Here is a 19,770-nt window from a genome sequence, read left to right on the forward strand (position 1 = left end):
CGAGGCTGTGTAAAGCAGGATTTTATCACTGAAAAGGGTAAAATGATAAATGGATTTTGATACAATCCATTAACAAATTCAACCAAGTGAATCTAAAACCATCTCGACAAGAATTCCATCTTTTCCACAAACAACCATCACACTGACCCTCTCCCGCCCCCTGCTGGCTCAACAATGTCTCGCAATGTGGGGGAAAAAAAGAGACACTTTCACAACAGTAGTGATTTTAATAAACTTTTCAATTCACAAGTCATATTGCAGATGACATGATTAGTTTTTATATTACCAAAGATCATTGAAAAAGGCATCATTATAAATACATGGCGACATCTCATATATACTTTTTTTTTGTACAGAATCATTTCAAAAAGGTCCCTTAGTTGTGAAAGTAAGTGTACAACAAACCTGAGACCTGATGGGAATCTGAAGAACTATACTTTCCAAAGAGAAAAGATTTTTAAATATGGGATCTAATTATATTTAAAAGGGTCGTTGCTATAAAGTGAAACATGTATTTTTTTTGATCTTGTCGTTTTATTGCTAAAGAGACACCCTGATTATCTGATGAAGTCCTCTCAATGAAAAAGTTACAATATTTTGACGTATATTCAATTAAATAATTGATATAAAAAAGGCAATGTTGGCAAAAAAAGCAGAAGCGTACAGTATAAGTGCATTTACAAAAAATAAACTTTCTCTGAATATTTAAAAGATACAAATGCGAAGGGTTGGAGTGTGACCGCCTGGTTTAACGGTGTAAAGCTGAATAATGGTCAAAGAGATGACGGAGTGAGAAGATGAACAGGAAGACGTGAGAAGCTCTTGCTCTCCATGGCTGTGTAGTTTTATTTTTTTTATTCCTCCCTTTTCTGATTCAATTGCCCTCTTTCCCCTCCATTTACCAATCAATCAATCTCCTCATTGAGTTTTATTCCTTAGCGCCAATCTTCATCGTTGTCATCCTCTCCTTCAGATGACTCTTCGTGGCTGCTGACCTGCTCGGTCAATCCATTCCCATTTCCCCCCTGATTAGCCGTCGACGCTGCTGCCGCCGCCGCCGCCACCTTCCTGGCTCGAGCTTCAGCCGCCGCCTGCTCCTCTTCCTCTTTAAGACGCAGCGCCGCCGCCTTCTTCTCCTGCTCGGCGTGACTCTTCATGTGGGCGCTTCGACTCTTCACCTTATTAAACACCCTGGAATACGACGAGAAAATGATGCAACGTTACACACAATAGCAGGTGTGTACATTTAATAAATTGATCAAAGTCGTTCTTTAAAACTTGTGAAACTCTTCAGCCCTATTATGTGCTTTTCCCAGCATGCACCTGGCCTCCAACCAGTTCCCTAACCAATCATGAGAAGATTTTGTGACTAAACTGTTTAATATTTGCTACATCAGCGTGGCCTGAGTCATTAAAGCAAACAAGTCTTCAAGTTCTTTGCACTTACTCCAATAAAACTGCAGCTCGAGTAATATTGAATTCATGAGGACAATAATTAAGAGTTAAAAACTGTCTGTCTGCTCAAAACTGCTCTAAATACAACAGAGTTGGAAAAGAAAATGTAGACAGTCTGTGCGTAAACCTGAGATTATATGCAGCATATGTAAATAAGTGAATTCATGGGAAAGTGTTTCCCATGAAAGTGTTTTGGCACGAAAAATCTAAATATTCAGTATCAAATAAATAAGTCTTACTAATTTATAGTTTTTAATCATGAAAACTGTGAAATAATGAAATAAATATGCTTGATAAATAATAAACTATTGTCAGCATTATTTCACCCTGCAGTTTATTGCAGGTTTTATTAGTCTGTCAATCAGTGCCCATTATTTCACAATTTAATGACCTTATCCCTTCATTATCTGCATTTCTTCACATGACTGATTAATTCACAACATCCTACTTTATCTGTTATCTTGTTATTGACCCACATGAACAACAATCAATCAATCAACACACTGAGTAGACACTGCAGCTGCAACTCTCACGAACATTATTGAGACTTAGTGCTGATCACAGCCTGAGTCATGAATAAAAACAACGTTTACCTGCCACACTTCTTGCACGGAAACACTGCGTCCGGATCCTGCGGCGGCTTTGCCGGCGCTCTGGGCTTCTTTGCCGCAGGGTCGGCCCGAGGCCTGGGATGTGCTGCCGGGCGATGAGCCTCCTTATTCACAGCGTCTGGCTCTTTGATCACCAGCATTGTTCCCGCCTGGAGCACCAGACAAGTATAAAGAAGTTTTGTAGTTTCTATATCAAAGTTTCAGTGGAAGTTCTTCTCCTGGTGTTGATTAAACCACTGAAAACGCATCTCTGCTCCAAAAAAATTACATATTTAGATGTTTTACTCCATTAAAAAAAATCCCTTTGATTCTCTCTAACATTTTATTGACCAAACGTCAATAATCACTATTTACAGACCTAACATGCAGTGAAATACTTACATAGTCATGAGCCTGTAGTGACTGAGCGACCCTCGCCTGATGGTCTCTCTCAGTAATCTGGTCATAAGATGCATCCTTCTTGTCGTCCCCACCCGTCTCTCCATGAGCCAGTTTCGACTGCTGTGAGCCCTGTGATGAAGACGTTCTTTTAAAAATAATATGTAACCAGTACGTGGTGCGTTACATTTGAGCCACGTTAACTCCACTCTACCTTGATGTCCACCACGGCCTCTGCCTGTTTCTCCCCTGGCGAGTCTGGAGGCCCGAAGGTTAAAATACTATTGCGACCGATCTTCACCTGCTTCTTGTACGTGTAGTAGAACTCTACACACTGAGCCACAGTCTTGGTCTGCACCTTTAAACCAGCGCAACAAAACACACACACACAGATTAATGTTAGTATTCTGATGATCCATGCATATGTCGTGGTATCGATACTGAAGTAAAGACCACATCTCCCACAAATCAACTTACTTCCTGAATCAAAGAGGATGTGGCAAGGCTACTTGAATCTTCTTCTTGTTTGCACTTTTTTTTTTTAGACGTTTTAGCTCAGTTTGTGTTGAAAGAGGAGCTGGCAGCTTCCTGTTTGTAATCTTGCATATTTTCCAACACTCACTCTGCTGTTGCATGCTATAAAATGCAGTCAATGTCCGGTAATGAGTAATTTCTAATGATGTTTGTGTTTGTTTTAAGTAATTATACTAACGGCTCAAAATGAGTGTCGTAGCATTTACTGACACAACACAGGGCAGATTTAATTAAAAGTCAAATGTATTTTTAGATTTATTCGGGTTGATTTGTGCTTGTTTACGCTGCAGGGCGAAATTAACGAGCATACCAGTTTCTGCACCAGAAAGAAGTCCTTCCTGTAGGCAGAGATGCCCTTATTGAAGTAGCGCTTCTCTTCTGCCGTCCAGCTGTCAGAGCCTGCGAGTTCATTCAGAGGCAGTAAAATTTTATGTGTTCTTACAGGAATGAGGGGACATTTAGAGAGGAATTTAAAAAAATCATAAGGAACAAGAGAGGAAGAGGAAGACATAAAGGTAATGTGGGAATCTGTTAAGAGTAGATAAAAGTGATTTAGATTTAAAAGACTTGATTTTCCTGTGGAGTTAAAACTCGCCTGAGTAGTGATAACCAGCCAGGGTATGGCCTCTGGGAAAAACAGGGTCCTGAAGCATCAAACGTCCCAATGTTTCCTGCAAATCAGCATCAGGGAGGGAATCAATAAAACCACATCTAACTGTAAAAAATAACAAAGACATTTACACAGATTGATCAAATTCGGCTGCTGTCGTTCGTATTCATTTATTTCATTTTTATCGTTGTCATTGCAAACTGAATTTCTTCAAGTCGACCGAGACTGTGAGTCACTATACTTACAAGAAAATCCCCTCCACATTCATGTAAACAGTGTAAAACCAGCTCCTGATTGGTTCCTCCACCTGTGAGCACACTGGAACAGGCCATGTTCATCAAATCAACCACTGGGAAGAAAAGAAAAGAGGCGTGTAGTGAGAAAACAGCTCAGGAAGAATCCATAACATTAAAGGCTCACTGTGCTTAACGTTAGATACGTATAAGGAAACAGACGGAGCCTTCTGTCCGTACTCTGCGTTCATCTCGTGTGTATTGGTGCACGTGCTCTGAAATCATGGGGGGGGCAGTGAGACGAGCAAAAGACATGAGGAAGAACTTTCAGCTATGGTGAAACTTTGCCAGGAGACTTGAGAGTTGGTAAGAAACTACAAAAGTCTATATGATGTTACAAACAATCCCTTTTGCCTGTTTTTAGGAGGCACATTGTCACAACCCCCTTCAAAGCCAACATGTGTGTTGTTCTCAGAATCTCTTGACCCGGTGCTGCCCTCTGGTGGATGTTTTTTTATCTCTTTAAATGAGTCTCAACAGTCAGGATGACATGAGATACTCACTGCTCTCCTCGTCGCCATGTTTCAGGCTAGAGTTCTCCACAGGGACCCAAACCAAGTCGGCCTTGAGCTGGTCAAACTGGGAGGAAAGTTGATCCTGCAGATCTGGAATATCTGCCTGGTAATGCTGTCCGATGTTGATACGCCTGGATAATAAAAAATAAAAAGCAGATTTATGTAGATCAGAGCTACATTTTTGGGACAAATATTGAAAGACCTCAGAAGCCTGTGTAGATGTTGGAGGTTGAACTCACGGTTCGAGGCTAACTGGTGTGACATCAGTGATCATGGGCAGGACAGGGGGAGTAATTTCTGAACTTGCTGAAAAATGCAAATAAAAAAAACTTTTACACATTATCTGATAAAGTCTCTAGTGGATTTTACGAAAGGGTCAACAACCAAGACTTACCGGAGCGCAACAGGCTGCGCGTCGCAGACTTGGGCGTTGGCGGCAGAGGCAGGATCTGGTTGCTTACGGCGATGCTGGTCATCAAGGTGGAGAAGTAGAGTCCCGAGCCCTCGCGCACAGGAGAGAGGATGGGTGGAGGCGTGTAGGGGGGCAGTATGAGGGGGTGGTCCGGCATACGGACCGGGGAGCGCAGGTTGCTCTGGTAGGAGGAGATGCTGGAGTAGATGGATGGAGCGATGAAGGTGGATGGTTTGGGAGGAGGGATGATGAGAGGCTCTGGGCGAGGGCGACGCTTGAATTTGGATTTTCCCTCCCCATCCAGCCCTGGATCGTTCTCACCATCCTGGATAGAAGATGGAACATGTTACTTTAACTTGTTGATAACAGAGTCGGCATGAGTCCATGGACCCAACCTGCCTCATGTTGACAGTTCAGGATGGAGGTGGAGGGGTAATAGTGTGGAGGATGTTTTCTTGGCTCTTAATAACGACCAATATTCTTCTAAACAATAAATATTGTTGCTGATCATGTGCACCACGTCACCAGATGAGAACTTAGTAGAACACCATTAGGATGTGGTGGAAGAGATTAAAAGAAAGAAGATGTGCAAAGACAGCGGTTTGAAGAACTGAGGCTGTGAAGCGAGGCCCTGCTCAGCAAAAGCCTGGTGTTCCTCATAAAGTGCTCGATGCATGGGACTGTCTTTGCTGAGCAGATATCACTGAGCTGTCACTGGTCTTTACCTCAACCACCATACAGCAGAAAACACACGATCACGTTTGTCCTCGGATGTTTTCCTTTCCGTGACGGTATTGGATAGAACCGTGTCAAACTGTTGAATCAAGCTCCGTTTTGAACGTACACACCCACTTTATAACAGAGCTAATCCACACCCTTAATGGCTGCTTCAGGTTTCAGCACCTTCTAATTCTACTAGAATGTCACTCGGTAGAGCGCATACCTCTGCCAAGGCCCAACCGGCACCTTAAATTCAATCAAGCTGCACCAGATTTCACACACTCCTCGATATGAGTCACTATATGAGTCAGTGCCGGGCTTTTTTTTTTTAATCAAGATCCCAAAAAGTCCTGAATCTGCCCCGTTAATCGAATCCGCTCCAAAAGTTAGTGGGTTCTTCCTTGGCCCTTGTCCCACCCTCCCACCACGTTTCAATAACTTCACTTGTAGCCTCGAGTCCCTACGGTAATAAAGTTGGTCACACTGATTTCAAACTGAGCACAAACAATAAACCAACTACGTGTGACAATCAAAGCAAAGCAGATCTCGTCTCCTCACCGAACTAACCTGGCCAAGACTCTCAGTCATGGAGTTCCTGAGCGATCGCCGGCGAGCCACGATGACGGAGGGTAAGCGGTCGGACAGTGCCGCGGTCGGACGCTCACCCTGGCCGAGTCGGCCCTGAGCCCAGCCGCCCTGAAGATCCATCTGACTCCTGTGCACCGGCACAGACACGGGGATGACCAGGGGCACCATGGTGGCCTGTCTGCCTGAGGAACCATCTTCCTGTGGAGGCAGGAACAAGAAAGAAAGAAAGAGGCAGGTGATGAGAGAGAGGGAGAGAGAGCATTACAGGATATTTGGGAGAAAAAGAAAAGGGGATGAGATGTGAAAAGAGGAAGAGAGGGCTCTACACCTGAAGGCTCATCACCTACAACGTTCATCTTCACCCTCATCAAAGTTGTTGCTCATTAACTTTCTGTCGTTGAACTAATCAATCAATCAATTGTTACAGCTCTAAACTGCAAGGGTCAGATTCTAAAGCAGACTTCACTCTATTGTAATATTGATTCTCACTCGCACAGTTCAAAAAGCCTGAATTCTGCAGCACTCTGTCAGAAGTCACACCTTTTTCTGTAACGTACACGAACCTTGTCGTTTTATTTCCTTCAACTTTCTTTTCTGAAATGCACATGTGCAGCGATCCTAAAATCTATTATTGGCAAAGAGAGATATAAATCAGTTTTATGATTTACTCTCCGGGCAAAGTAACCAGAGTGAGGACATGTGAATCTCATCTGCTTCACCAGAGAAGAGCTGTTTGCCAACAGCACAACAGTGCAGGGTTTGTGAGCAGCGATATTAAACCTGTTCGGGGTGTGTTGGGGAGTTGCAGTCGTGCAGGTTGACAGCTCGGCCCCTCCCTGGCTCTGCTGAATGACTGGGAAACAGCCTGCAGGAATGTGGAGGTGTGCAGACATGCAGCTCCTCTGATTGTACATCCAGCGTTCGCCTTCTGCACTAAAACCTACAACGAGCCTGGTTAACCCCCTGAGGACAGAGCGCTGAGAAAATGGAACTAGCTTATTGTTTACTGCGTTTAACTGAGCTGCAAAAAGAGAAAATAAAGACGCCGGTTCCAGTGGGTGCGCCACTGGAACTCAAAATGTAAACAATCTAAATCCTAAGTAACAGGGTTAAAAGGTATCGCCTTCCTCACAGCGATAAAATGAGAACAATCCTCAAAATCCAGAAAGCAGGATGTTCAATAATAGCAGTTTTTCAGGTTGCACCAGTATTTGTTGCGCGACAATATACTGTCAAAGAATGACTGTGTACACAGCTACAGGGAATCGAGTAAACAGACCCAATAAGAGGATTTTGTAAACCACGGGGGAAGTTCTGCATAGAAACAGGGTTCTTCCTCTTTGTGCAGCTAACTGAAGCAAACACTTAATTGCCTAAATTACCATGAATAAAAAAGGAAATACAGTGCCAGTGAGTGATTGTTTGTTTAACCTTGACGATTTTTTGCCTTTCCGATGCCGTCTGTGCAAGAGTCTCCAGGTTGATCTCCTTAGACGCCCTCCTCCTCCGGCGGGTGATCTGGATGACGCCTCCTGTGGCCACCTGGCTCTCCCCTCCTCTCTTTTCGCACGCCACTCCGTTCTGGGACGCTGAAGGTTCTTTGGAGCCCTGAGACCAGATGTTCGTCAAAGGGGGACCCAGTGGGGACTGTCCTTCTCTGGAAAGGCGACGCGAGCGCCGTGGGGCCGCCGGCTGTGAGTCTGAGGCCTCTGCAGGATCTGAGGCCTCTGCAGGATCTGAGGCCTCTGCAGGATCTGAGGGGTCCTTTTCGGGACCCGGTTCAGGTACGGCTGATGTGTCACAGGTTTGAGTCTGTGGCTCCACTGAGCGGACGTCCTCCTTTTTAGATGCAACTTCAGGTGGACAGGGTTCAGGAGACTCATAACCTGCAAAGTTTTGGGTCTGTGGCTGTTTTGGTTGCACCTGCAGTTGTGTTGTTGCATCTTGCTGTGGCACAATATGCTGCTGCAGCTGCTGCTGCTGTTGCATTTGCTGCATTTGCTGCTGTCGCCCCTGAAGCTGATGCTGCTGATGATACTGCTGCATGTGCTGCAGTTGTTGCTGTTGCTGTTGCATTTGATGCTGTTGGATTTGGTGTTGCTGTTGTTGCTGCAGATGTTGCTGCTGCTGCATCTGAAGGTGATGCTGTTGCTGCAACTGCTGCTGCTGCTGTTGCTGCTGCTGCTGGTGATGATGATGCATTTTTTGCTGCTGCATCTGGTGAAGCAGTTGTTGTTGTTGAGTTTTCTGTTGCTCTCCGTAGGCCAGGCTCGGCATGGCCTTGTTCCCTGGAAAAACTGAGTAATAGCCAGATGAGAACTGCTGCTTGCTGGGTCGAAATGTCGACTGGAAGGGCTGCAGCATGGCCCCCTGCAAAGCGTGAGGCGGCACGTGGGGCTGACCCTGGAGCTCCGCACCTTTGTGGCCATGTTGATATGCTTGCAGCTGCGCCTGTTGCATCGCAGCCACGGCGTGCTGCTCCCACTCGAGCCCCCTCCCCTGAGCTGGTGCCTGGTTGGCATCTCTATAAACCTCGGCGGGTCCGGGCACTTGATTCTCTCCAACCACTGGCAGGGTTACACCTTCGTGGACTCCTTTGTGGAACGCCATCTGGCCCCTGACGTTCACCCCACCCATGTAGGGAGCAAAGTTCTGCCCCCAGGCAGCCACGGGGGGTTCCTGAGACCAGCCGGGGGCCTGAACGGATTCCTGGTGTATCCACTTTACTGGCGCAGCCTGCTGATAGTGCGGTAAACTTGGGGGCCCTTTCTCGGGGTTATAAACAGCAGAGCTGCTCGCAGAGTCACTGTGGCTCGACTCTAGAGTAGGAGGTCCCATACCATAGTAAACCTCCCCTGAATGCTGCACCGACTCCTTCATGGCTGCAGCCCGATGCTTGCCACTCTTGTCCGTGTTGACTTGAGGCGGGAGACTCATACTAATGTTCTAATGAACGAAAATGTCACCGCTCTCCGTCTTTAATTGGGTGTGCAAATCTGAAGTTATCGCCTCTGTAGTGTGTTTTCTCGGCCTGCGGTCGAGAAATGCTTTGTTTAGTTGTGTACACAGAGGTATTTGGAAGGAAATATAAATCCCAGAGGAAAGTGCAGGGTGGGGAACATGCAACCGTCCTTCTTGCAGAATCAAATCTGAGGTTTGTTGTCCGTTCTTCTCATCCTCTCCAGGCTGCCAGACCTTATGAGAGAAAGGAGGGGTTAGACACTTTCTTCCTCTGAGCACAAGCACAAAGTTTGCAGTCTACTTTCAGCAAAGAGGAAACCGAGGCCTACACAAGCAAATAGCCACGATAGAAAAGTGAAGAGTGGATCTGTAAAAGTGATCAGAAGCAGAGGAGGGAGAATAAAGAATATATATATATATATAAAGACATTTAGGTCCATGTGCATGCAAAGGGAGAGTTATAAACTGAAGTTATTAAGCAGCCAAAAGGCAACAAGGAGGCGCTTGCGGTTCAGCTGCCATTTGGCATAACAAGAAATACAGGAAACGAAGGGGCTCGTGCAGTCACCCGGGCGATGGCCACTGATGTTTTATAAAAAAGAATAAACAAGGAGCTCGACATGAACACAGTGTGTGTACCTCATCAATGGTGCACGGAGCTCCAGCCCCATGGAGCTGCTTTGGTTCCGATCAAAGTCGACTGCGTGCAGCCCCGCGGAGGGATCGTGCGCAGCGAGTGTCATAACTCTGACAACTTTCCCTCGAGTTTCTCTGCGCACAAATATGGCGAACAGGCGGGTTTAGATTCGAGAATAGGAGGAAAGAGCTGCTGCGAAGTCCGCGCACGCAGGAGAGACGCGTAAACGGCTACGACGTTGCGCGGCTTGTGCGTAAAACCGTGCAGCTCCGGGAAAACATGTCCACAACTTTTCCGCGAGCGAACCGCACATGAGACGTGGGTGGTGCGGAAACCCTGCCCCGCAACGTACCGCACAGGCGTTTCCGCTGATTTCAACACTGCACGGCCGAGCCCCCGCAGGCGGCTCCACGGGCTCCGCTAGTTTCCGTCCATCCGCAGCGTGAGAAAAAAAAAGTGCGCAAACAAACACCCAGAGGAAAAGTTATGCGTCCCCCAAAACGCGCCGCCTCACCCCGAAAAAACAGCGCAACTCACATCCTGTTGTCCAATCCCATGGTCTGACCACTCCCATCGCCGTGTCCGTGTACGTTTGTTTTCGCTGTCATGGCTGCCCCGGAAAAGCGGAGTCTGGCCTCGTCACACGGAAACAGTGTCCACACAGGGCCGGAGCCACGACTTCAGAGCTTCAGAGCTCCATCAGCCCCCTCGGCCCCCCCCCCCTGCGTTACATTACCCAAGACTTTCAAACTTTATTAAATGTTCTATATTTGTCCTTGTTTAATTATATCACACTGATGGCATAAAGTAGTTTATTCAGATATGTAAAGTCATATGATACAGTTTGTCTACATTACTTTTACTTTATTAATTTGTATCAGACTAAATGTAAAATTATTGTATTTGCACATTTTCATCTATGACATCTTTAGTAGTTTAAGGAAGTTTATTAAAAAAAAACTTTCAACTACTTAATATATATATTCTCCCATTGACTATCAACTACCATAACCTTTTCTCATGATGGATATTTTTCCCTGTGATATATATGATCAAGGTAGGTCAAGGTATGTGCTCATACTTGATTGGTTGGATTTGATTCTGAAACCAGATACAAACAAGGAAGTGTTCCTTTAAAATTGACTGAATCGATTGTATAAGTGTCAATATAGAAATGTATTTTGATATAACTTTCTGTTTTTGATGTAGCTTTTCTATTTAACACATCATTTACATCAATTACTGATATCTCTGATTCAAAATTACAAATCAGAGGCTGAGGTGCAGCCTCTGATATGACAGCAGATGTCTTTCCTAAGTAAGAACTTGTGGTCAAGAAAGAACCTCAATTCTTAGTTTTAATAAGTGTAAATTATTTATTATTATTTATTACTTAAAAAATAAGATGTGATTCGTGTACTTGGCCTGTGGTGGATGAGGGGACTGCAGCACCCCCATGCTTTCTTAAAACGTTCTATTAAAAAAATGTAGCATTTATTTGATTTCATGTTCCAGAGTAACACTTAAAGAGCGGCATAGCTGTAGGCCTACAAGGTTAGAAGAACAAAAATACAATTTGGGGGTTTATTTGACAACATTCAGTGTATTTTCATTGTAGCCTATGTGAAGCACAATTATGATTAATTATGATTATGATAAGTTACTGAAGTCTGCTACTCGTCAGTGGTGACGGAACTTCACAAAGCTTTGAACTCCAGCCAGGTTCATCACTTATTTGGGTCCCCCTGAAAATATTTCCACGTTTCTGTATTTGCAGGTGTTGCGAATTTTTGCAGCGCATGTGTCGTCAAATCGATGAAGTCGTTTTCTTAATTTTCACGTGTCTTTCTTCTATTTGCGTGTGTTTTCTGAATTTGCAGTGCACTGAGTTCTCTCAGCCACTGCATTATACAGACTTTCTCTCAGCGTCCCCACCAGACTGGGCGTGGGGGGGTGCAGCAGCAGAGGCCTTTGCTACGCCCCTGCTGCGTTATCGATCAACAGGGATGATCGAGATGAGCATCGATCAAAGACACGAGGATATTGATGATGCGACACACGTATGACCCACACACACACACACATATATATACACATGTGCTTTGAGCAGGTCGGTCAGGGCCGTGACGTCACCGCCCGTTGCTGGACTTTGCGGGACTTTCCCCCTGCTGTGACGTCACCGCCAGCAGTCAGCACACACACACACACACACACACATACTGGGGCATCGCTCCGCATCCGTCAGCGGGGGCTAACGGGGGCTAACGGGGGCTAACGGGGGCTAATCTGCAGCTAACGTTCAGCGATGGTCCGTCACCTCACCCGCCGCCAGTGACCGAGCTGCCCCGGGGAGCATGGGCGCAGTCTGGATCACACCCGCGGACTGCGACCACACCGAAGCGAGGTGAGGAGGGTGGAGGGGGGGTGTCGCCGCCGCTGCTGCCGCTGCTGCCTCGTAAACATGCTAGGTAGCTTGTTTACAGGACCACCTCCGGAGCCGAGCGCGGCCACACAGATGAGATTAGCCTCGCGGGGACTAACGCTCTCAAACCGCCGGTTATTATCCAGTTATGACCCGCGAGAGCCGCTGCGCTAGTGCCCGTGCTGCCATGGCTCCCGCGGGGGCAAAACACAACACAAAGCCTAGCTAGCTGCTGTGTTGTGCACTGACCACCAGCTAGCATCGGTTAGCATCTCTCGTCGGAGGTGTGGCTAACCTTTAAATGCTACCCCCCTCCTCCTCCCCCCCACACACATGTTTCTGTGTAATCTGTCATTACACAGAAACAATCAATGGTTCCTCTTTTCATCAGCTGCTGTGTTTACTTGACCACCAGCTAGCATTGGTTAGCATCTCCTCTGAGGTGTGGCTAACCTTTAAATGCTACCCCCCCCCCCCCCAATGAATGCCCCCTGTTTTAATGAGCTGCAGTGCAACAGAAATGGAGAAAGTGTGAATGTAAATCTGCCTCCCCCTTGATTTCAGCGAGGGGCTTGATCCACTGATGCCAGGAGCAGGCTGCAGGTGAGAGCTCTCAGGATGAGTGGGGCTGCAGAGCACGCTGACATCCTGTCAGTGGCAGACGTGGTCAGAGACAGATGGAAAGTGGTGAGTGGCTTTTTCAAAAACACTCGTAGTTAAATCACAGCTTTCCTCTAAATCTGAGCTTTTGTGGGGCCAATTTCAACAACAATGGACGATCTCTTCTCCCCACCAGGCGAGGAAGATAGGTGGAGGGGGGTTCGGGGAGATCTACGAGGTGTTGGATCAGCTGAGCCAGGCCACGGTCGCCTTGAAGGTGGAGTCGGCTCAGCAGCCCAAACAGGTGCTGAAGATGGAGGTGGCCGTGCTGAAGAAGCTGCAGGGTGAGTGGTGCCTGTCGACTTCCACGTCCTGACTCACTTGGTTCAGTTACACTCCTCCAAAAAGGCATTAGAGAGGAGGCATTCATATGTTTGCCTGCCCTCCATGAGTAGTGTCTGATTACAAGGTGTTACTGTGTCTGTCAGCAGACGTTATACATCTGTACACTAAAAGCAGGATTGCTGTGTCAGTGGATTCTGCTGCAGGAGGCTCCTCAGTCCTTTTTGTTACGGTATCCGTCAGCACCATTAGTGCAAGCTGCCGTAGCTATAGGAAGCTCATCAACTCAGAATGAGCAAGTGAAATCAAATATTTAAGATAATTTATACCTGAACTTCCCACCACTTATCTGGCTAATTATCCTTGTTCCTAAATTATTGTTGTATGCAGCTGTGAATTACCTATAAAGACGTGACATTAATGCAAATAAATATAAAGAAATTAATGTTCTTAATGAGTAATTGCAGGTTTTATTGTCTGTAAGTTAATTTTTGGGACACTGCAGAAACTCTGAATAAAATACTCGCCATTTACTGCTGAACAGGAGCTTTCATGTTTCATTTCCTGTAATAAGATGCAAGTAGTGGTCGTCTACTAATGCTAAAATGTCCAATCAGCGGTTTTATTATTTCTCATAATGACAATTTATTACAGTTAATTATATTAATTATAACCAGGATATGACATTTGTATAAATATATCTATCCTTAATATTTGTGTCTGTAACAGTCACAATTGTAGGTGCAGAGAATGTGCATTTATGGGGAGTAGAGGCTTCACAAGGCCAGTAGAAGTAGTGATCAACTTATCTACTTATTATATGTTGACATGTATATATACATTTCTTTGACAGGCAAAGACCACGTGTGTCGCTTCGTTGGCTGTGGCAGAAATGATCGCTTCAACTATGTGGTGATGGAACTTCAGGTACGATTTTTCACGGGGAAATGCTGGTTGAGTATTTCATTTACGTCTGATACCGTATGACCCATCATGCAACACTTGATTTCCTGTGTAAAGGGGAGGAACCTGGCAGATCTACGCAGGACCATGAGCCGCGGCACCTTCTCTGTCTCCACCACCTTGAGACTCGGCAGGCAGATTCTAGAGGCCATCGAGAGCATCCATTCTGTCGGCTTCCTGCACCGTGACATTAAACCAGTGAGTAGACCTGAAACATTTGGTGGTTTGAGAATGTGTTGCCGTTGTGCGTTCGCTGACTTGTTTGTGTTTATCGCTGTCCAGTCTAACTTTGCTATGGGAAGACTAGCCAGTACCTGCAGATGCTGCTACATGCTTGACTTTGGTTTGGCCCGTCAGTTCACCAACTCCAGCCAGGAAGTCCGTCCAGTAAGTACCGCGTGCCAGCTTCCTGAAAGCATTGTTTTATCGTCTTCCATTACGTATCCTCAGAAAATGTGACATCAATATTTATGTAGCTTAAATGGAAAGGTAGCTTAAATATTTATGAAAGTTTGCTCTTAGTTCACAAGGAAGTCATACAGGGGATAGGGTGTATTTAAATTAAAAGTAAAAGGCATTCAAATTTACATTTCACACTATATTCAAATTACACATATCCAGTGAGTGCCACGTGACCCTGATGTGACATAAATATGCAAACATCCCAAAATAATGAAACGCATGAAACTCCCCATCAGTCAGGATTGTTGTTTGTGTTTCACTCTCTCTTTTCTATTCTACCTCATCTTTCAGCCTCGTCCTGTGGCAGGATTTCGAGGAACTGTGCGATATGCATCAATCAATGCTCATAAGAATAAGGTGAGTACAGACCAAAGACACACTCTCACAGCAGTCTGGGTTTTCATTCAATTCGAATTTACTAACCCTCGTGTGTCCGAATCTGCAGGAAATGGGTCGGCATGACGACCTGTGGTCCCTCTTCTACATGCTGGTTGAATTCATGGTCGGTCAGCTTCCATGGAGGAAAATCAAAGACAAAGTATGTGCCTCTATGATGCTATATGCTCTGTAGATTTTTATTTACAGAATGTGTGCGTGTATAAACTGAATTTTTTTTATTTCCCCTCTGCTCTCAGGAACAAGTAGGAAATCTTAAAGAGACGTACGACCACCGACTCATGCTTAAGCACCTTCCCTCAGAGTTCACTGCTTTCCTGGATCATATCTTGACCTTGGACTATTTCACTAAGCCCGACTATCAAGTAAGCAAATTCTTGTAGGTGTTATGTTGCACACACTGTTTATTCCTCTCCAGCCGTCAAATGCTGAGCCCTGTGGTTGTCTGTTTTTGTCTGCGACAGCTTCTGATGTCAATTTTTGACAACGCTATGAAGAGCCACAACGTGCTGGAGAATGACCCGTACGACTGGGAGAAATGTGATTCGGGGGATATGCTGTCCATCACTGGCACAGCAACCACCGCTCAGCAGCTCACTCGTCTAACACCAGCGTACATGGGGTACTTGCAGCTAAAGAAAACTATTCACTATATCGTGTTTCAATTGCATTATATTTATTAACTTCACATACTGCAGGGCGTGTTTTTTAATATATATCTTCAGCTTTTTTTTAGAACAGAAATCTGCACAGTCAGAGATCCCAGAGAAATCACTGCTCGATATTGTGCTGTGAAAACCAGCAGGGTGACCTTCTCTCTCCTCCACAGCATGGCCAATGCCTCAGTGCTGCCAGGCGAGCTGCAGCGGGAGAACACAGAGGATGTCCTACTAGGGGAACGCCTCAGTGATGCTGACAACTGTCCCCCCATCCCCACACCGACCACCCCTGGTGCAGACGTGTGGGAAGAGATGGACCGGAACCTAAACCATAAACATGCCCAGCAGATCATCAGGAAGGTCAGAGCAATGTACTTTACTTTAACATTAGGTAGAATGTTCCTACCCTGAGAGTGATCACTATATAAATCTAAATTCAAGGCTCTGTTCACCTTGCATAGGGATATGATAATAGCTAAGATCCCATTCATCTCTGTCCTTGACTACAAATGTACTAGCAGCTTATCCACTGTCACCTACTGTTTTAGTAGTTTTTGTGCCTTTATGCATTTTCCTCAGGTGGTGAGTGAGGACGAACACAGTCAGAACCAAGGGAACCAGAGTCCCAACACCGGTTCTGTACAGAGTTCTCCTCGACGGGTACGATCGGAAACCATGTTCCTGGAACGAGCGGCACCGCTTCTACGGCGGATAAGACACAGTCAGAGCTTGGCGTTCGAAAAGAGGCTCGCACCCGAACCCAAGCCTACGATTGAACGCTTCCTCGAGGCCTAGTTAGTACTCGAGACACATCGAATTACAACAATATAGACAAAACAGACAGAATCTCACAGTAATGCCTATAATGTATTCTTTCAGCCTCGGCAAGCAGCGATCGTCCCTTTCTCAAGTTGGAGAGAAATCTATCCCTGAGCAGCCACACAGGCAGCAGACGCCCGAGGAACACTCTGGCACAGGGACCCCCGACCCAGAGGAGGGCGCAGCGAGCAGTGGCTTTGTGGCCGTGAACCTCAGTCCTGTGCCCCAGGAGGGAGACTCTCAGGAGTGGGTGATGCTGGAGCTGGAGCAAGGCAGCGGAAGCAGACCTTCAGCAGAAGCGCCGCATGAGGACAAGTCCGCCGAGACTAAGAACCAGGATGGCCAGTCCGCTGCAGTGCCGACCAGCCCCGTCCTGTCTCAGATGGCCATGCCTGGCACATGGCTACTGGGCCACAGGAGGCTGCCAGGCATGCTGGGACAAATGCCTTCAGTCATCATGGGAAGACCTCAGATGGACCAGGTAGGACTGATGAAGCGTTTTGTTTTACAATTACCTGAGAGCAAATAAAATAATATTTTTGACATATCATTCGACACAATCTGAACAGTGAAGCAATTGACCTCATTACAGGGTCTGGATATCTCTTCTGTAATATTCAATAGATTTTCTGTCACACTTCAGAAAACCTTTGTGTAAAGCTCTTTATATCCCTGTTAGAGGTAATATCACATTATTATTTCTTCAGCAACCCTTAAACAATCATCAAACTCTTCTCAGTCCTCCAGCTGTGGGCCCCAGTCGCCTGTACACGAGAGGAGGGATGCAATACCGATGGAGGCTCCATCCAGTAAATCTGACAGACTCCCAGAGGAAATTTTAAAGGATGGAGGGAGGTTGGAGTTAGCTCCAGTGCCAAGCCCAGCCAAAGGCCCCGCAGCTCATCTGACCAATGACAGAGACCCAGAGAGTGACTCTGGTCTGCCCGATCGCTCCTCAGAGCCCAATCAGCAGCCCCAAGCTGACACTATAGGGGGCGCTATGGAGAGCACCGTCACAGTCTCCTCCTCGCCACCCCCAGCTTTGCTCAGGCAAAGAGACTCCCCCTTGTCGCCAAAACTGAGCCGGATCCCGGTACGAGACCCCAGTGCCCCCCTGGACTCTGCGAGCAGGGACCTCAACATGGAGAGGCGTCATCGCTGGAGCAGCCCAGTCCCCGGCTCCCCCACCCACTCCCCCTCTCCATCTCTGTCCTGCGACAACCTGCCCTGCGCTCTGCTCAGAGACAGGCTCTGGTCAGAGCGAGGCTCGAGGTCCGACTGCGGAGGAGAAGACCCCCTCTCTCTGTCCTCCTCATCAGGGAGTAAAAGTAAGATCCCACGGCCGGTGAGCGCCAACTTCATACCCGAGCTGCTCACAAGCAGATTCCTGCCTCGGCCGCCTCCTGGAAAACCACCCATCCGTCCGTGTACGGACAACAGGTAAGAGCTGTGCTCTGTCAAAGGGCTTTTAAGATAATACAGATCTTTGAGCAGAAGTTGATAAGAGGACTTTTGTTTTTCTATTTGATTGAGGATAAATCTGGCGACTTGCAGCATGGAAACGTCCAACCCTACCAGTTAAAATATTCAATTATAGAGAAGTATTTAAATAATCTAAATACACTGAATGGCCACTGCTAAAAACCAGACATAGAATCAAAGTGGAGTTTGATTTGAGCGATGTTTTGTGGATAATCATTTTAGTTTATTCACAGAAATCAAGATTTGTAGAAGAGCTAGGAGGTTGAATCATTTCACAGCCTTATAATCAAAGTGCCTTGTGCTCTTGTCTCCAGAAGGCGGAGGCTAAGAGTGCGCGCCAGCAGCACCAGTGACGCAGACTTCCTCGCCAGCCTGACCCAGCTGATGCAGGACCGCAGCGGGATGCTCTTCAGCCCTCCTCCACGCCCTCGCAGCTCCTCCTCCTCCCTGCAGCGCTCGCTAAGCTCCTCCCCCTCCCGCCAGGAACTCCGCGAGGGCGTAGCACTGCAGGGGCGCAGCCGCTCTCCCTCCAGCTTGTCCGGATCACCACCTCCTCGGCACCTGCAAGACGGGTCCAGCGGGCAGCCTCAGTGGGGCCTCAGCGCCAGGGGGGGAAGGCGCCTGATCCTCGAGAGCAAAGGTTCTGGGAAAGTGAATCGATGACTGTGTTGACTCAAAAAGACTGATCACGAATCGTGCAGCTGTAGCGATAGGCTGTGTCACATCCAGTCACTGAGAGCATGTGTAAATACAGTATTTACTCAAGAGGAATGTACTGTATGTAATGTAAAATGTATGATAAATTGTATTTATTTATTTATTCATCTATTGGTAGTGTCTCTTAAAATACTTGACGATGTTGCTTGATACCCGCAGATGAAAGAAAAAGTTGAAGAAAAGCTTGAGATTGCCAACTCTTACCTCTCATCTCACTCCTCCTCTCTGAACACTCCTTATAGGCCTAATATGAGACCAAAAACATGTTTAATACTCGAGGGATGTAAAAATTACGCTAACTGTAGATATGTACCATTAGAAACACTCATAGAAACTGTATACTCACGGCAAGAACACTAATAGTAAAGTAAGACAAGATCAGCGTTCATGAAGATGATCAGGGCATGCAGTCCCATATCGACCTCACTCCTGTTATAATATGTAACAATGAATTTGCTCATTCTGGCATATCACAGTGTTGTAGTGTGCTTTTACTTTGCTAGAAAATGTTTGTCATGCAGAAGACATTGGAATTATAGAATGTAAATGTAAGTGCACACATACTTAAGTATTGTAAAAGTGCATGAGCATCATGGCAAATGATTTTTTTTTTTTTAATTCATTTGTACAATCGGTTAAATCATCTGTATTTTTATTGAACCGCTTCAGATCAAAATGCAAAGTTTTAATGTAGACCAGCAACAGCAATGTGCATTTTAATTTCCCACGGACACGACAAGAGACAAAAGCTGATTAAAAAAGGAACATTTTCATCATGTCTGGTGATTGTTGCATTTTATTTTTTATCCCAATTTTAAAAAAGGGACATTGAAAACATTCTAGATCTCAAAAAGTATCATTTCCTACTTTCACATGTAGACTTTATTAGGATTTAAGTTTTACTTCACCTAAATGTACTTCCTGTTTCTTCACTCAGCCAAAGTAGAATCTAGATGTGCAGATATGTTTTGGTCTCTTTGGAGATTTCTGCCACAACTGAGTGGAATTTGGTTTGTGGCCCTCAGCACTGGAAACCAATGTTTTTAAACTGCAGCAGGAGCATACATTTCCAGAAACAACTACTCTAGATGACCCATGTTTATTTCTGTGTTATCTCTAGAATGAGTCTGCAGGAGAGGAAAAAAAATAGTCCCAAACTAAAACACAGACGAGGCAACTTTTAGCTCAGCGACA

General features: G+C 45.9%; 2 protein-coding genes across 6 annotated transcripts; one reads left to right on the forward strand and one right to left on the reverse strand.

Moving 5' to 3' along the window:
• Positions 1-207: 207 nt before the first annotated feature.
• Positions 208-10,370, reverse strand: mideasa (mitotic deacetylase associated SANT domain protein a). 4 transcript variants are annotated; one of them, XM_034579660.1, is made up of 14 exons: positions 9,717-10,245; positions 7,860-9,311; positions 7,554-7,823; positions 6,087-6,314; positions 4,791-5,133; positions 4,636-4,702; positions 4,385-4,527; positions 3,834-3,937; positions 3,574-3,649; positions 3,289-3,377; positions 2,659-2,802; positions 2,448-2,576; positions 2,049-2,215; positions 208-1,191 (listed from the first exon to the last, which is right to left on the reverse strand). In XM_034579660.1, the coding sequence occupies exons 2-14, from the start codon at positions 9,051-9,053 to the stop codon at positions 936-938; spliced, it is 3,210 nt and encodes a 1,069-aa protein (XP_034435551.1). In that variant the 5' UTR covers positions 9,054-9,311; positions 9,717-10,245; the 3' UTR covers positions 208-935. The 4 variants fall into 4 exon arrangements, with proteins under 4 accessions (XP_034435551.1, XP_034435550.1, XP_034435547.1 ...); XM_034579659.1 differs by having other exon boundaries at positions 7,548-7,823; XM_034579656.1 differs by having other exon boundaries at positions 6,096-6,314; positions 7,548-9,311.
• A 1,452-nt stretch (positions 10,371-11,822) lies between these two features.
• On the forward strand, positions 11,823-19,354 carry ttbk2b (tau tubulin kinase 2b). 2 transcript variants are annotated; one of them, XM_034579661.1, is made up of 15 exons: positions 11,823-12,118; positions 12,701-12,823; positions 12,933-13,080; positions 13,932-14,005; positions 14,099-14,239; positions 14,324-14,428; positions 14,795-14,860; positions 14,949-15,041; positions 15,139-15,264; positions 15,364-15,521; positions 15,729-15,918; positions 16,138-16,352; positions 16,438-16,858; positions 17,117-17,817; positions 18,174-19,354. In XM_034579661.1, exons 2-15 carry the CDS (start codon positions 12,755-12,757, stop codon positions 18,520-18,522), a joined length of 2,856 nt encoding a protein of 951 aa, XP_034435552.1. In that variant the 5' UTR covers positions 11,823-12,118; positions 12,701-12,754; the 3' UTR covers positions 18,523-19,354. The 2 variants fall into 2 exon arrangements, with proteins under 2 accessions (XP_034435552.1, XP_034435554.1); XM_034579663.1 differs by having other exon boundaries at positions 11,825-12,118; positions 18,177-19,354.
• Positions 19,355-19,770: the final 416 nt, after the last annotated feature.

Source organism: Hippoglossus hippoglossus, chromosome 24, assembly GCF_009819705.1.
Source record: "Hippoglossus hippoglossus isolate fHipHip1 chromosome 24, fHipHip1.pri, whole genome shotgun sequence".
Taxonomy (NCBI): Eukaryota; Metazoa; Chordata; class Actinopteri; order Pleuronectiformes; family Pleuronectidae; genus Hippoglossus; species Hippoglossus hippoglossus.

Coding starts and splice junctions, on each gene's coding strand:
- mideasa (XM_034579656.1), bottom strand. CDS start 9,053: ATGAGTCTCCCGCCTCAAGTCAACACGGACAAGAGTGGCAAGCATCGG. Junction 3,938..4,384: donor ACATGGCGACGAGGAGAGCA/GTGAGTATCTCA, acceptor TTTTCTTCCCAG/TGGTTGATTTGATGAACATG. Junction 2,216..2,447: donor CACTACAGGCTCATGACTAT/GTAAGTATTTCA, acceptor CTGGTGCTCCAG/GCGGGAACAATGCTGGTGAT.
- ttbk2b (XM_034579661.1), top strand. CDS start 12,755: ATGAGTGGGGCTGCAGAGCACGCTGACATCCTGTCAGTGGCAGACGTG. Junction 14,240..14,323: donor TGCACCGTGACATTAAACCA/GTGAGTAGACCT, acceptor ATCGCTGTCCAG/TCTAACTTTGCTATGGGAAG. Junction 15,042..15,138: donor GGAGGAAAATCAAAGACAAA/GTATGTGCCTCT, acceptor CTCTGCTCTCAG/GAACAAGTAGGAAATCTTAA.